Genomic DNA, 17,048 nt, shown 5'->3' on the forward strand with positions numbered 1-17,048 from the left:
AATGTAAAAATATTACTGGGTACATATATATGACTGGAAGACTTTGTTGACAATACTTAAACATACTTCTAGAGTCTTAAAAATGACAACAACAAAAACATTCTATAAAAATCATACACTGTTAATATAAATTTTTGTGCATGTCTGTTAAATCCCAGTTAAACAATGAGCTAGTGGATCTTAACCCACCATATAATGCTGGTCGCATGTAGTGCCGAATCCTTAGATTCCTTAGATTCGGCACCACATTTTAACACCAGAATACATCTATGTTCTGGTGTTAAAATGCTAACATTTTAACATAAAGCTAGAATTTGAACATTTGTTTATTGAGAATATCAATGCTGTTAAATTTGTTAAATAATCTTTGTAGTAAGATTGTTGTTACCATAGCAACAATCGGATACTATGAGTTTAAGCTTTGTGAACAAACAGTATTTGTTTGTTCACAAATACTTAGTAAACTACAGTGATCAGTGATTGCTTGAAAGTCGGCCCAATTAAACTCGGCCTCCTCTCCTAAATCTGCATTGAAATGCTGTTGGTGGTGCTGCTGTTCTTAGCTGGAAGAGGGGCCCCTAGGCCGGCCCTTTGTGACGAGAGCAGCAGTACTGCGCATCTCTGCCGGAGGTGAGGGACAAACAGGAAGCTTTAGTAGCAGTAAATGTGGCACTAGCAGGGACCAAGCTTTTCCGTTTTGTTGAGTTGAGTTGGTGATAAGCGGCTGCAGAAGTTTCAAACTGTATGTTGTTACTTCTACAACAAGCAGGCTTACAATTACGTGTGTTTTTGTAAATGGTCTGACTTCCTCCTTTGCTTTGCTCAAGCTTCCCGTGTAACATTGACAATTCACTTCCTCTTTCTCTCTCACTCAATGTGCGGTCTGCTCTGACTGTTTCATGTGTTTTGTAGGACAAGGACCTTGAATTGCGTACAGTGAATTTGAAGCTGGAGCAGGTTGAAGCAGAGCTGCAGGATCTTAACTCCCAGGAATCCAAGGATGAAGCATCTCTTGCTAAGGTTTTTGGCAACAGACTAAGTCAAATTGCTCAGTCTTTGTTCAGGCGGTTCCCCTGCAATCATCTGTGACCATCCATGTGATTTAGCTGAAGAAGCAGCTTCGGGACATGGAAGCCAAGATCAAGGACCAGGAGGAGGAGCTGGATGAGCAAGCTGGCACCATCCAGATGCTGGAGCAGGTACAGATGTTGACAGGTTGTAGTCAGACAGCATATGTCACACTCGCTAACTCCGTCATTACGCAGAAGAAACTTTATCTGATGACGAATGGAAGCTTTTTGTCTCTTACAAACTTTTGTTCCTCTGTATCGGGATGTAATGATGGGAGTCTGGGAGTAAATCTGCTGGGGTCCTTCCTCTAGGAGTGGTCAGGCTGTCCTTGATGAGTATGTGTGTGTGTGTGTGTTTCTATGATGATTGATCTGTGTTTCAGGCCAAGCTGCGGCTGGAGATGGAGATGGAACGTTTGCGTCAGACACATTTTAAGGAGATCGAAAGCAAGGATGATGAGGTGGAGGAGATCAGGCAGTCATGCAGTAAGAAGGTCAGCAGGATTAATGTTTCACCTTAACAGCACCACCTCATGTGTGACAGTAGGGGCACTGTTCTCTGAGCTAGAGAGGCTTCAGGACAGTGAAGGAGAGGAACTGTAGGAGAACATACTGCAGTCTAATAGAGTCATTTGATGGAATTCCTTTACATCACTCCACCTTTAGTGCTTCTTGGTGATTAATTTTCTTCCTGACATTTTCTATGTTTAGACAAGCTTCATTCCTTCCTTCAGGATTTACATGGAAATGTTGAAGAGAGAATCAGTTGAGCCAACTTTATACTCCTTGAATAAGTATAAAGCTTATTCAGGGAGCTTTATACTTAAAGATCTCTTTAAGTATAAATATACTTTATACTCCCTTTAAGTATAAAGCTCCCTTTTCAAACTGAAAACCACATAACAGGAGTTTTATAAGAGGTGCTAAGTTAGAAGTAGAGGGTCCTAAACTCCTTCGTTTGACCTCTGTTTGCAAAGATCATTGGGGCAACACTAATCTAAATGCAGCATCTCCACACGATAACGGTGCTAACAATAAAACATTCAGGAAAGTCACTAGAATTTCCTAATAAAGTTATATCAGAAGGAGTCAGCCAGGCTGATCTCACTATAGAGCACTTTTAATTAATCATGAGCGCTGTGACGAACTTAAGCGAGGTCCCAACGCACTTCACATCAACTTTTCAAACTAGAAACATAAGATTGACTTCAAGAAAACATGTTACCGTTTATCCTGTCAGACATCTAAACATGTCAGCCTTACAGGGCCTTCAAGAGAGACAGAAACGACCCCATCATGTCCTACAATGTCATTGTCACACATATAGACACAAGAATGTAGCTTATTTTTAGGTGTATTTTATCAAGGTGTTTACATGTGTGTTTGTGTAGTTGAAGCAAATAGAGGTCCAGCTTGAAGAAGAGTATGATGAAAAGCAGAAGGTGCTGAAGGAGAAGAGAGAGCTGGAGGCGAAGCTTCTGTCAGCACAGAGCAAGGTAAGAACACCTGATGGTGATGAGTGTCTGTCAGCTTTAAACAAACAGTTCAAACACTGAACACAATCACCTGCACTATCCACTTTGACAGTGCAGGTGATTGTGTTCATCCGACTGATGCTCAGGTGAAGACAGTTTGTCCAAGTTCTTCTAGAAAATGTCTTTCTAGATGCACCTCTATTATGATGTCGCATCATAAACACGGGCATGGTTGTGAATTATTCTAACTTATACTTATCTAAATGTATCCTAATGAACAAACGATAAACAGTTGGGAGTCGCTCCATATAAAAAATAAGAAAGGTAACGAGGAAGAGCAACCTGATCGTTCCTTTTTGCCCAGGTGACAAACTGTGACATAGAGACTGAGAAACGCCTGAAGAAGGACCTGAAGAGGACCAAGGCCCTGCTGGCTGATGCCCAGATCATGTTGGACCACATAAAGAACAACGCCCCCAGCAAGAGAGAGATCGCTCAGCTGAAAAACCAGGTTCTGACACCCACCTTTAAAAAAAAAAAAAAGCAATTACAAGGACTGCTAGTTATCTGAAACGATACTGATCACAAACTTTAAGATGCATCTTTAGTCAGCACCTCCTTTTAAAAAGAAGACAAAGCACATGGTCTGTATTACTAAAGCTTTGGATAAACATCAGCTGAAAAAAGCTAAGACTCGGTTCAATGGCTAACCTGAATTTTGAAATTGGATTTAATATCAAACACTGAGTTTTGTCTCCGTTACAGCTGGAGGAGTCAGAGTTCACCTGTGCAGCTGCAGTCAAAGCTCGGAAATGCATGGAGGTGGAGATAGAAGACCTGCATGTTCAGATGGAGGAGATCTCTAAAGCCAAGCAGATGGTTGGTCCAATTCTCTGCAGTGCTTCTCATCACTGCAGCTTTTACTCTCCTAAAGAAGGAGCTTCTTTTCTACACTCTTCCTTTTATATTGTATCTCTGTTTTGAACCCAGTGTTAATATTAACCACCAAGCAATTACCCAATTAACTATTAATCACCAAGCGCAGAAGATCATAAATACTGGAGAGTCAGACAATCTAGCAGAGTGGTCATCATGTGGTCATTGTGTCCTACTACTACTACTACTACTAAGACGTCTTAAACACTCAAACTTGTCATTACTCAATCTAGGATTGATCTAAAAAATTCCTTAGAGATCTCAAACAATATCTGCTTTTCACTTGTAAACATGTGACATTTTTATCTTGTTATACAACATTAACATCTAATTCAGTTTAGTCAAAGAGCTAAAATATCACATTATATTTATTTTTTGCGTAGACAAGAGTTGAATCTGTGGAAAATTATGGCATTTTCTCCTCGCTGTTTTACCTCATGCTGGTCTAACAGTCTCCACATTGATCAGTTTGCTGCTTTTGGTCTTTTCAGCTGGAAGAACAGCAGAGCCGTCTTCAGAGAGAGAAGAACGACCTGCAGTCCAGGACGGAGGAGGACCAGGAGGACCTCAACGAGCTGATGAAGAAACACAAGGCTGCTGTGTCCCAGGTGCTCCTTGTCAGGAGAAGTAGTCGGATAATGATTTCCAAGCAGAAAGAACTTAAAAATAATCAGGAATATCGAGTTATAGTGTCTTATAGTCTTTTTAAATTACGGTTTAAAAAGTCTGATTTGGTTTTAGCATTATACTTTGTAATTAAGAGTGATCTGATAAGGATTGTTCAGTTTTATTGAAACAAAAAGCATTAAAATATTTGACTTGCTGACTGTTGTCATCTCTCCTCTGTGTTGTGTTTCAGTTGGCTCAGAACTTGGCTCAAATGAATGACTTGCAGTCTCAGCTGGAGGAGGCCCTCAAGGAGAAACAGGAGGTTCAGGAAAAGGTTAGTTTTGGGATGGGTAAGAACTCTTTGCTGAGGATTTCCAAAAGCTGCGTCTGAACTGTACATGTAGTTACTGTATGATGACTTAAGTTTGCTGCAATAAACCCAACTTAGTATTATTGTTGAGCAGCCAAAGCCATCCACACAGTAACATTGGGGGAGATCAATGTTATTTTCATGACGGTGTTTAGGGTAGTCTGTATACAGAGAAAACAATAACACCTCATAGTATAAACTTTATTTAGTTTTGTTGCAAGCATATAGAATCTAAGGTGTGCTCAACAATCATACTGAAAATTACTAATGCATGAAAAATATTAGCTATTTGTTCTTATTCATGGTCATTAAATTGTTAATTATACAATTTATTTTAGTTTGAATTGGGAGAATATGCACTATGTGTTAACTGTAAGAGGAGAGATGCACTGAATCAGGTTAAAGCCTGAAGTTCTAATTTCCACTATTGTAGAAATAAACATGTTCTTCACTCAGGTGTCTCAGCTAAAAAAAATAGGATTTTCCTCATGTATGACTTGTGGGTTAAAAACATCAGCTTCACTCATTTTTATGGACAGTCTGTGCAGCACTAAAGATTTTATATTATTTAAGTTAATAATACACTCTGGTTTAATAACACTGATATGGGTCTGCTCTGAATCAGATGCAGGTCCTCCAGAGCCAGCTGGAGTTCCAGGAGCAATCCATGGTTGAGAAATCCGTAGCCAATCGTCAGGAGGCCAAGATCCGAGAACTGGAGACCAAGATGGAGTTTGAGAAGTCGCAGGTTAAACGGTTAGAGGTGAGGAGCCAAAGTGGGACATGAGCGAGAAAAAGTAGTCATCAGTATGTATGTACACAGCTAACGACAGAGCTCTGTTTATGTAGTGTAGTGGTCTTACTGATTTCTTACTGACCTCCTTATTGTTATTTTTATCATCAGATGAATTATTGTGGACAATGAAACAGAATTACTGCCCACAATAATTCTGAATTACTGTTAAGTACTTCAATTGTTGTTGGTTTGGACAAAAGGCAGGTGTAGAATGAGCAGCGCTACATGGCAGGTGATTGACAGCACTAAGACCATCCTCCTGGCTCTGATTGGTTGCTTCTAGTTAGCAGTGGGAGAAGGCAGAGGAGCTGAAGTTTTTTCCACACATTGACTCATAACATGCTGTCATGACATAGTGAGAGTTTCAATAAACATATAAAAAAATAAGCTCTTTTTATAAAAGTTACATACTGATGTTTTAATGAGTAATGCAGTTGCATCTCATCAGAAAATAAGAATGTACTAGAATCCTTCATGAAAGAGTCAACAGCGCTCTCTTTCATAAACCTTTACACGGTGACATTAAAAGAAAAGCCAGGAGGTCAACAGGATGAACAGATTACCCCTCAACTGTGTCTAAAACCTGAAAATGATCTTCATAAAGGAACAATGAGCTCATTTATTACCTTATTTTGAGTTCTGTACAACTTCCAGACATGTGGAAGACCAGGGTGGTGTATATTTTGCAACTTTTTGCCTTGCTGTACAGAATCTTGTAGCTCGTCTGAAGGAGAACGTGGAGAAGCTGACAGAAGAGCGAGACCAGCGCATCAGCAGCGAGAATCGTGAGAAGGAGCAGAATAAGCGGCTGCAGAGACAGATCCGAGACATTAAAGAGGAAATGGGGGAACTGGCCAAAAAAGAAGCAGAGGCAAGCCACAAGAAACACGAGCTGGTAAGGAGGAACACTAAGGAGGAACACTTTCCAGTCATCAGCTTTACTCCTGTCTTACAGACTGGACTCTTTAGGTTGGAGCGCTCCTTAGCACCAGCTAACATGACCAGGTGTCCCTCTCCCTCTTTAACAGGAGATGGACATTGAGAGCCTGGAGGCTTCAAACCAGAGCCTGCAGGCAGACCTTAAGCTGGCCTTCAAAAGGATAGGGGACCTTCAGGCGGCCATCGAGGACGAGATGGAGAGTGATGACAACGAAGACCTTATAAATAGGTACAGAACCCATGACCTGAAAAACAATAAAGTGATAACACCTGTGCTGTGCCAGCTCTATATCAGTTAAGCCAGGTTAACATGAACATATTCTTGCTCATAGTTCACCACGTATATTTTAAGCTAAGCTCACAACTTTAACTTGTTTGCTTCCATTTCTTATATCTAAAACAGCATTTTGAGATTCATTTCATGAACAGAAAACTGAGAATCTGACTGTAAATCACTGTCAGCTCAGACAGGGTTTGTTTTTTTCTTCAAACTATCATTTTGCTGTCAGAAGTCCACAATAATTCTGAATAACCAATTGGACAAAAGGCAGTGTGGAATGAGCAGCGCCACATGGAGGATGATTGACAGCACTAAGACCATCCTCCTGTCTCTGATTGTTTCTAGTCAGCAGTGGGAGAAGGCAGAGGAGCTCAATTTTTTCTCTACATATATCTGACTGATCACATTCTGTCATGACATAGTGACAGTTTCAACAAATATGTAAAAAATATATTTTTGTGAAAGTGACATACTGCAGCGATCGATTACAAAATTGGTTGAGAATTATTTTAACAATCAATTCATCATGATTAATCATTTTGCCCTTAATAAAAGAAAAATAATACTTCCTCTTAGACACAAGCTGAGAGAATCTTCATTCATGTGAATAGATCTGTCTGTAATATCCCTTCAGTTGTTTCTCTGCAGGATTGTCAGAGCTCAGAGCAGGAAGCTGCAGCTTCTCTCTGTGTGTTTGCTCTGTCGTTCATCTATTAACATCAAAAAATGGCTCAAAACCCCTAAATCAGTTTGACCTGATTGGCTGCAGGGTCGGGCTGAGCCTTCAGTCGATATCCTGATGTAGAAAGTGAAGCCAAAGGCAGCCCAGCTTAAAACAAAGACAGGGCTTAATTATTAACATATCAAAGCTAAATATGCTGTCTATTAATGTTCACACACACAGTGTGTGTGCAGTGTGCAGCCTGGTTGGAAATCCTGCAGCTCTGCCTCAGGGAAGCATCCAAATTTTGCTTCTGAAAATTCAGACTATACCTTTGCCTTCACTTTACCCCCAAACAAGTGTGTTTAATTGACTTTAATATGAGCTGCATCACCCAGTTCAGCTTCAACGTCCAGAGTTTACCAGCAAAGATTGTTTCTGGATGCAGACATGCTGCCTAAAAACCTGTCAGATTTTCTAAAGGGAGGAATATCCCAGCATCAGACACTCACCCACATTTTTTATTTACTCTCATTTCTACAATTTGCTTCACATAATTCTCATTTTATGTCCTTCTGTTGTCTTTTATTTTTCTCCTTCCTTGTCGTTCCTTCCTTGCATCATAACCATCATCATCACTGTGACCAGTTTGCAGGATATGGTGGCAAAGTACCAGAAAAGAAGGAACCGAATGTGAGGATCATGGTCTTGTGTTATTTCTTTCTTTGCTGGAAGTGATGATGCATATATCACATGACGGATCACAGCTTAGATTTTATTTTCTCCATCAGTTAGTTTATAAAACTTCTCAGTTTTTCTCATGGGATAAACAGTGAGGTTTAATGTGTCATAAATGCATCATCAACACATTCAACCCACCTGCGCTTTTTCATTGCATGCCTTCACATCCAGCTGAATTAGCATTACTGCTATTAACCGCACTATGAAACAATTTCTCCTTTTAACAGCAATAACCATCCGCCTTCATTTTGTTTTTTCACTGATGCTTCAGCCAGTGTGCAGCAGATCAAGGTGCCCCAGACACCATGAATCACCTGTTGTCTGTTTGCTTCCAGCTAAATACGTCTCATTTCTGCCTGACTGAAGGATGCTTTCTGTTGTTGGAAGTTTCCTCAGTGTGAGCAGCTCTGCTTTCAGCCTTGGACCTCACCTGGTTGTGGCTGATGTGTAATCAGTCATCACTGGTTACATGTGGGCACCTCATGGTTGCCATCCGAATGACTGCATTTGATTTTGTGGATCATTCAGATTGTACCATAGAAAAGACATGCCACCTATTTGGGTTTCTCATGTTTAAGTGAGTATCAGACTGTAGGTTGCAGTCTGCCTGAACAGACAGCAGTTGGTGTCTGTTCTGCTCCCACAGATTTCACCCTAGATCTCAACTAATAGTTAAGTGCACTGCACTTATCAATGATCACCTTTTCTCACCTTTCTGCAGTGATCCTAAGTCTGTTTCTGAGCTGCAAATTGTTGATGGACATAAAAAAATGACTACCAGTAATTAATTCCTGAGGAGGATTTTCAGCAGTTGCTCTAAGTTTAGAGCAGAACATATTCATCAAACTCTGTGTTCTTAATTCCATATTAAGAAAGCACAATCAGAATGGATTGGCAGGTGCTCCTAAAGGTTCAGGCAACACCGGAATCTTCATCATTCAAAACAATACATGTATTATATCTGGTTGTGTTCCACATATTTATATCTGAGCCATTTAAATGACAGTTGGTAGAATAATATCAATCTAGGTTCAGGTGAGGCATGATGGGAATGTTGAAGCACTCATTGATGAGGTTCCTGCTTAATGCCTTTGCTTTATAAAGTGTATATGGGGCCTTTTCTGTTTAACGTTTGTATTGGTTACATTTGTTATTGTAGAAAAATGATTTATAACACTAATACTTAAGTGTGAGTGATTGCTGTAAAGTTAACAACACAGCGCAAGCGGTTGTCGTCCCCTGCAGGCCCCGGAGGAGTGAACGCTGCAAGTCAATGACTCAATGGAATCTGCTGGGTTTCCGTAGATAAAAAACTTTTTAAATTGCTTTCAGTAATTTTTTACTGAGCTTACTGTACTGTTTGATAACTAGGAATGATAGCATTGTATGCATGAGTGAATGGAAATTCAATATTTTTTAAACTGCCTCGAGAAGACGTTTGTTGTGAATTGGCTCTATAGCTAAGTTCTCCCAGAGCAGAGTAGATTTAATGTTGAAGACCAGGAGTAGATATGTTACCTGTTTTCATTGTATTTTATTCTTTATGACAACTTGCAACTGCCTGCATGTCTAAATGAATCTTCTCAGACAACCACAGGGATTATTGAATTGAAAATTAATTGTCCTTTCTCAGTTTATATTTTGAGGCTTTTGGACAAAAATATGTGATGATTTCTTTAGTGTTGTTGCTATTGGTTTTATAAAGGTAAGGCCTGAAATTATTCAGCTACCCTGTAGATTTAGATAAAAAATGACTTTTCTTTAACCAACAATTCTCTGACAGGAACTGAGACGGCTACTTATAAACTAAAGAATGATGAATTTAGAAACAAAATAATACATCTGTTTTTATTTACATTTTATTCAAAAAACTGTGTTGAAAATTCTTCATGCTTTTCTGAGTAACTCACAGACAAATCTTTTTTTGGCATCATGAACCCTCGTAAGTACGACTAAGTGATTCAAAGAGTTCCTGAACCTCCTAATCCACAGCCTCTCATGTAGCTCCATGCAGCTCCGTCTGTTTGCTTCTAGATGTTCTCTGTCTGTCCGTCTTTTGTCCAGATATAATGCTAAAACCCTTGTCTGCCTCTGCACTAACCCCTAAACCTGTCCTTCATCAACTGTAAACAACAGAAGACGTTTTCCTGGGCTCGCTCCCATTGGACCCTAACGTTGTTCTTCCTTTCTGAATGTCAGAAGACCTGTCTGTATTTGACTAACATTTCCATGGCTGCCTCTAACTTCTCTTCCTTTCCCTAACTGGCGAGCAGTCAGGGCCACTCAGACACAGACTCTGAAGTGGAGGACCGTGTGGATGGAGTGAAGTCCTGGTTGTCCAAAAATGATGGCACTATCAAGAACCTGTCAGATGAGGACAGGTCAGTGAAAATGTGTCGGTTATCTCTGCAGAAGATGCTTGTCTGATACACAAATCAGTGGAAGCAACATAAACTGATCCATCGGATTAGCTAACCATAGGTATTTTTTGATTGTATTCACTTCTGTTTGCTTGTAAAATAGAAAAATAATACATTTATATATTTTACAATTTAGATTTATATATGTAAAACTTAAATGAGGCAACGTTTTCCCTGAAATGACATGTTCATGGTTGAATCATTGCGATTTAAATCTTGATTTGAATTATTTAAAATATAACTACTTAACTTTTGGTAAAGCATGGTTACACCTGCAATAGGTAACACTCCAAGCATTATTCCTGTAATGGGAAAGAGAGACATTTTTCAGCAAGCAGCAGACCCAAGAAGAATCCAAAATCGTATTGAGCGCCAGTGTGGAGGGAGGTAACATGAATTTATGTGATTTATATTATGATATTTCATATTTTTCTGTTGTAATTACTGGGGGGAAACAACCAGTTATTGCAAAGATCCCACAGTATACATGGCTGGGCAGCACAGTGAGCCCTGCTTGACTTCCTGCTGAAGCCTGGAAGTGAAGCAGAAATGAGCCAGACATAAGGTGGGCTCTGCACACGTAGTGCCAAGTTCACTCAGTGATTGGTTGAAGCTAAACTTGAGAACTTAAAGGTTGAATTTCTCTGTAATCCATTTGATGAGAATATAAAACCATCCAGTCACAGACATAGGTTCCCTCAACTGCTGCCTGATGAAAATGATCAGAACATCCCACAGGAGTTATCTCACTGATTCTGTCCATTAGAACCAAATTAACTACATTTATTTAAACTTTACAACCAGTCATATTTGTTATCAAGACTTTCAGTTGAAAAATGTTGTCTGTGATCTTTTAAAAAGAAACATTATAGATGAGGTTTGGCCTCCTCAATTTTTCTCGTCTTCACAGTGAAACATAGTTCTCTAAAGCAGTAGAGCTAAACGGTAACAGAGGAATACTGGGGTGGTAGTTTACGACCTTCACATGTCCTCCTAGTGTCCTGTAAAACTGAGAGGTCTCTGTCTCCTTCATTTCCTCCTTGTTTATTTACCAGCATTTCTTATACACTTTCCTTGAAAATATTCTCATATTACTTTTAAATTTAATCCATTTTCTTCTACATTTGCTTGATTCAACTTTGTTTCATCTTTGTCGTGAGCTTTCTTGTGTCCTCCTTCATTCACCTTTTTCACACTGTGTTGTTCTAGATATGCTGTAAAAACCGACTTAAAGGAAGGAAAAGAGTGGAAAGAGGCTCAGGAGAAACATAAAGAGCAGAGAGAGCTACAGACAATCAGGCCGGTGCCTGTTGTGGCCTCTCTTAGTTATAGAAAAAAACCTGACCTGGATTTCATCATAGACAAAAGAGACTCCCTCCTCCGGTCTACCAAGAAGAAAGCAGAGTCAGGCGACGTCCCAAGCAGATGCAAAACTGAGCTGCTAAACCAGAAATGTCATGTTGACCCTTATCTAGCCTCTTCTAGGAGACGACCTCTTTCACCGGATGACTTGAGTGACAAACAGTCAGTCGTTTCTCAGGCTGGTTCAGAGGCTAATGGTAGCATCAGGACAGGTACAGACAGCCGTTGGGCTCAGTTTAATCTTTCATTCACTAAGCCAGGATCATCCTCCACCCTTCCTGAGATAAACCTGAGGAATAAGGTTCAAACTGGCAGCAGCTTGGGGCTGTCAGGCCTATACACAGACCATCACAGCATCTCTGGTACAGACGGGGCCAGCAGCAGCCGGTGCCCTCCCAGTAGGAGGTCAAGAAGTCAAAGTCCTGGAAGTGTTGGCCAACTTGATTCCCAGGTATTTCTAGTTGGTAGCAGTTACCTCGGTGACGGTGGCATTGACCTAGATGACAGTAGACATGTGGCCTTAACTGAGAGGTCCATGTTCAATCCTCTGTCTTCCATTGGACGCAGTTTGTCAATGCCTCCACCCAGAGACAGGCCCACTTCTGCTGATTTGCCAATTGATACCCTGGACATTCGGCCGGTCAGCCATCAGAACTACCTTGACCCTGACTTGGAGAAAGCCATCAGTGAAGTGCTGAGTTATAAACCGATAAAATTCAAGCGCAGGAGCTTGGAAGACTCTGAAGAGGATGTAAGATCCAGGAGTAATGAATATGAGAGCCGAAAGACGGAGAATGGAGAGAGGATGTTTCCTACCAGAGGTGTTAGATGTTCTGAATCTGCTGTGGATTGCAGGAGATCGTCCTGCACTACCGGCAGCCGTCACCATGGCAGCAAGAGCAAAAGAAAGAGCAAGAAAAAGAGAAGTCACAGCTCTGAGTCCGACAGTTCTGGGGACGATCCTGTTGAAAGGAGTGACTCTAAAAGATGGCTCAAAAAGTCCCAAAAAATGTCCAAGAAAAAAGAGAAACGTCCATCGTCAGTATCTTCTGAATCAGATTCTGAGTCAAACTTTACATCAACGTCTGACGCATCTACCATTTCCTACCGGAGTTGCAGTAGTGTGAAAACAGCCGTGGGTAGATCGGTTCCCAGTCCAGATGAGGAGGAGACTCTGCCACTGAACAAGAAGCAGCCGATCAGTAAGAAGAATGAGAAACAAAGGAAGAAGAAGGTGAACCGCCTGATGATGAAGTACTTGTACCGGACAGAGAGTGACTGAGGCAGACAGTAGGTTGCTGGCCTGAAGGATGCTGTGAAGCATGGTGTGACCTAACCAATCACAGAATGACTAACATTATCAGCCATTCACTCAGCCTGGAGGAGACTGCCGGGTTGTTTCAGTTAAACCCTGGTGGAAAGCTTTGTGCTGTTGTTGAGTATCTGCCCTAAAGGGAGGAGCACCAGAAGCTGTTTAATATTCCGCCCAGTTTACTGCATGTTGAACATTTTAAGTCAGTTTCTTCAAAGCGCTTTGTGTTTATCTCTCTCTTCCAGTTTTCACTGTAGATTATCTCTGGTACACAGAGCTGACGGTTTTCAGTTTAACAGCTGTTTCCAACAAAGTCTATAAAATACTTCCCTTTATATTTCAAGTTTCCATATTTCATTTTGTATGCATCTGGTGCCAGAAGAATATCATACAGCCTTTTATGAGGGAATACTTTCATCTTTCTCTCCACCACCGAACCAGGACTAGAGGTGTGCAGACAGCAGGTAGCAATTATATTGCCTCTTCTGCTGACAAGCTAAAGTAGCAGCAAAAACATCAGTTATTCTCTAACCCTGTGGTTCTCAGTGACATGTCGCCACCTGTTAGTCAATCCAGTGAGTTTTTCAGCAACTGACCAATCAGCAATCACAGGAACTGAACCTCCCACAAAGTGTTGGGTTTTATCATTACAAATGTGCTGCGGTCAGAGAGATTAGGTGGAAAATAATCTGAAAGAATTCAGCCAATGTCCTTTAAAATGAACCTGCTGGCTCTGTGGTTTTTCCAATTAGAACTGGAATCTCTCAAATGAACAAAGTTAAAACAGAGTCCTCTCTGTCTGTCACTGAGCTGAACCAGCCTCACTGTCCACCAATCTCTGTGGAAACAAAATAAAAATAAACAAACAATAAATCCATCAAAATGATGGACAGTGATGGGCTGCACAGTGGAGCGGTTGGAAGAAAGTCCTGGGTTCAAATCCCAGCCTGTATGGAGTTTGCATGTTCTCCCTGTTCATGTGTGGGTTCTCTCTGGGTGCTCCGGCTTCACCCCACAGTCCAAACACAGGACTGGCCTGTGTGTGTGTGTGTGTGTGTGTGTGTGTCTGTCTGCAGTCCAGAGTGGACCCTGCCTCTCGCCCACTGCCTGCTGGAGACCACAAGAACAGGGTGTCTGCAGTGGGCTTCCTGGAACGAGACAGAACAACAAAGTCTGAGATCATGATTGGCCAGACTAAACTTTGTTAAAAGAACTGGTAGAGGATCACGCTAACTGCACAGTCTGCGCTTCTGTTGGCTTCTGTTTTCTTTTCACTTTTGTAAAAACGAAGCCCTCTGGTTGTTTGCGATCTTTTCCCTGTCGGCGTGTTCGTTAACAGATTGTCTCCTCTGTGTGCTGCTGCAGCTCCCCCATCCGAAGACGCTCCCACTACGACAGGTCTGATGAGGAAGAGGAAGAAGTGACGGAGGGCGGTCCGGGAACAACCAGCTCGTCCCGCTCCAGATACAGATACAGCAGTCATTTGAAAGATGACGAAGATGATGATGATGATGAGGAGGTGTCGTAGTGCACTCAGTCAGACGTAACACTTTGCTTTGCATGCAGAATTGCCTACAGTGTTGGACAATCATGCACACAGTAATGCAGTGTCCTGCTCCACCAGACACCTGGAGTCAGAGGAGCGGATGCAGCAGTGTACGCTGGTAGCTGCTGGTAGCTGCTTGAACTGCAGACTCTGCCACACACAAGCTCTTCATCCACAGTTCACACCTTCAGCACCAAAATCCTACAGGTTTCCATGTATTGCCAAAAAGCATTAGCTAGCAGTACATGTGTACACTCTGTAACCGTTTAACAATGAATGCTTAGACCTAAGAAAAGCACCAGCATCCGTTCCTTTCTTTGAACAAGTGCCGTTTTAAGAAGCAGACAGAGCAGCTCTGTTAGTCCATGACGCTCATTATCATGTGCTTATTGTAGCCTCATAAAGTCTGCTCTTCATTTTCCTGCAGTATGCTCCTCAACTTGTCCTCCTCCCAAAGAGAGAAGACTGCCTGCATTCCTTGGATGCTACAAGGATCTTTTGGTTTTTCTCCTGAAAACTTTAACAGTTTGAAGTTAACTTGAATTTCCAAAGTAAACAGCAGATTAAAACACAGCGGCTCTGTTGTTGCATTTGCTATTTACACACTGTTTTAACTTTGATGTAGTTTCCTTCTTCATGGAATCCAGCTGATATTGCACCATTTTATTTTTTATATTATTGTTTCCCCAGAATTACTAGTCGACATGCATGCTGTTATCCTGAAAATCCCTTTTTAAGAAAATGTTTTATTTTTCAGGAACCTTTTTTTTTTTGCTAATAAGCGATAATACAACCCAGGTGTGAAAGCAAAATGTTAATTTTATGTTTTCTTATTTAAACAAAGAATTGATGAAGTTTAGTCTGGATGGGACACCATGAAACACCCATTATCAGCAGGAACAAGGGTCACCATGTCTGGTTTTCCTCTGGTGCTTCTTCACATGAACAGCCTCACCTCCACACAGCCACGAAACAGCTTGTAGTTGCCAGGGCAGCTATTTAAGCTCTATGGCAACCTGTCACCATGTGGGTGCAGCAGCAGTCTGGCAGTGTGCATGTGCTACCAACCACATAGCATGCTAATGTAACTCAGACTGTTTAACTTACTGAATAGTTCAAGCGAATCCCATTCCAACACATTTACTCAGTAAAGTGGACTAATTCAGGAATTAGATCAACATGTTTTATGTTCCAGTGTGTTTGAATGAGCTGAACGGCCCTGTGAGTTTGGTGCATCATTCCCAGCTAGTAACCAGAAAAGGTTCTTGAAACACAGACAGGCCTGCGACAGCCTCATTCATATGGTGACGTCATCGCTGGAAGCACTGATCTGAACAAACAGAGAACACGTTCCCGTCCTAGTAACCACTACTTCATCACATGACCAGTTCCAGGTGGTACTTCCTGATTCTGACATCGTTTTAGCTTCACAATTCTGCTGTGAGTGTTTGTGTGTGTGTGTGTGAATGAATTACACATTACCGCATCTACTTTACTGCTTTCATAGCGATGTATTTAAAACTGCCTATAAACTACTTAATTTAAGTTAAAAAAAAAAAAAAAACTAACAAAAAAAACTTAATGATGTCATCATTCTGCTGACTCAGCAACATGACTGAGTCAAAGTTGTATATTGAAATGGTGTAAATGTGTAATATGGAAACGGCATGTAAATTGTTGAAAGGATTAATGAGACACTGGAAAATATTTAGAGTACAGAGCCGGAGTGTCCCAGCTGAGGCAGAGCGGCCCGGTCACTCTCTCTCTGACCGGGAGGCAGACCCGCTGCTGCCACTCGAGGCATCTTGTTTGGATCTTTTATTGGTTCTGGCGTCGACGAGCCACACGTCTCCATCGTTCCTAACTAACCCACAGCCTGTGGGACCAAAATCATGTTTAAGCCGTTTGGTGGAGTTGTCTGCCGTGTCACATTTAGCTCATTTTAATTTGAGCAACAAGAAAATCTATTTTGAAACCTGAACATGTGTTCAGTTACTTGACGTGTGGTCATGAGTTTCAGTGTGAGAGTCGTTTTGGGTCAGGTCAAAGGCGACTGCGTGTCGTCTGTCTGAGAGCTTTGGGTGGAATTTTACAACGTGTGATTTTTGGATGCTTTTTTAATATCTATTATCGACACAAACGTGAACGTATTTTTACTGACAAGCACCTCTTTTTTTTTTCTTTTTTTTTGCTAATCCCTTATTCACTGTATTTATATACAAAACATGTATGATTCATTTTAGCTTTGGACAACTGTTTCTTTTCTTCACTGAAAACTGACCACTTGTTAATTTTATCTTTGCAATATTGTGAATAAATTCTAGTTATTGACTTGAAGCGCCTTTGACGTTGGTTTTTTCCTCACTCGGCGAGTTATTGCTGTCCGCTTACTAAAGAGTCTTCCTCATTGATTATTTTCACACATAAATAATGAATGATAACTCAGACAGACAAGAGAAAGTCTTCTGGGAGAAAAGGAAAGTTCCAGCAGCACCTTACCGAGAAGAAGCTCTGAGAATTTCTTCCATGTA

At 41.1% G+C, this 17,048-nt stretch overlaps 1 protein-coding gene across 12 annotated transcripts in view; it reads left to right on the top strand.

Annotated features, from left to right (window-relative positions):
- Positions 1–16,854, top strand: part of myo18ab (myosin XVIIIAb) — a 62,388-nt gene extending 45,534 nt beyond the window's left edge. For 6 of the 12 annotated variants that reach the window (XM_044119407.1, XM_044119415.1, XM_044119409.1 and 3 more), the window contains 15 exons: positions 913–1,020; positions 1,107–1,199; positions 1,454–1,564; positions 2,462–2,566; positions 2,910–3,056; positions 3,311–3,424; positions 3,973–4,089; positions 4,341–4,424; positions 5,086–5,223; positions 5,966–6,151; positions 6,285–6,424; positions 7,785–7,829; positions 10,151–10,258; positions 11,507–12,949; positions 14,337–14,475. In XM_044119407.1, coding sequence (XP_043975342.1) covers positions 913–1,020; positions 1,107–1,199; positions 1,454–1,564; positions 2,462–2,566; positions 2,910–3,056; positions 3,311–3,424; positions 3,973–4,089; positions 4,341–4,424; positions 5,086–5,223; positions 5,966–6,151; positions 6,285–6,424; positions 7,785–7,829; positions 10,151–10,258; positions 11,507–12,941 — 2,931 coding nt within the window. In that variant the 3' untranslated portion in view covers positions 12,942–12,949; positions 14,337–14,475. Of the gene's footprint in view, positions 1–912; positions 1,021–1,106; positions 1,200–1,453; positions 1,565–2,461; positions 2,567–2,909; positions 3,057–3,310; positions 3,425–3,972; positions 4,090–4,340; positions 4,425–5,085; positions 5,224–5,965; positions 6,152–6,284; positions 6,425–7,784; positions 7,830–10,150; positions 10,259–11,506; positions 12,950–14,336; positions 14,491–14,595 lie in introns of those variants that run through there. The other 6 variants (XM_044119416.1, XM_044119406.1, XM_044119411.1 and 3 more) reach the window with 5 other exon arrangements.
- The last annotated feature ends 194 nt before the right edge of the window (positions 16,855–17,048 follow it).

The sequence above is a fragment of the Gambusia affinis genome, linkage group LG06 (assembly GCF_019740435.1).
Source record: "Gambusia affinis linkage group LG06, SWU_Gaff_1.0, whole genome shotgun sequence".
In the NCBI taxonomy this organism is placed as follows: Eukaryota; Metazoa; Chordata; class Actinopteri; order Cyprinodontiformes; family Poeciliidae; genus Gambusia; species Gambusia affinis.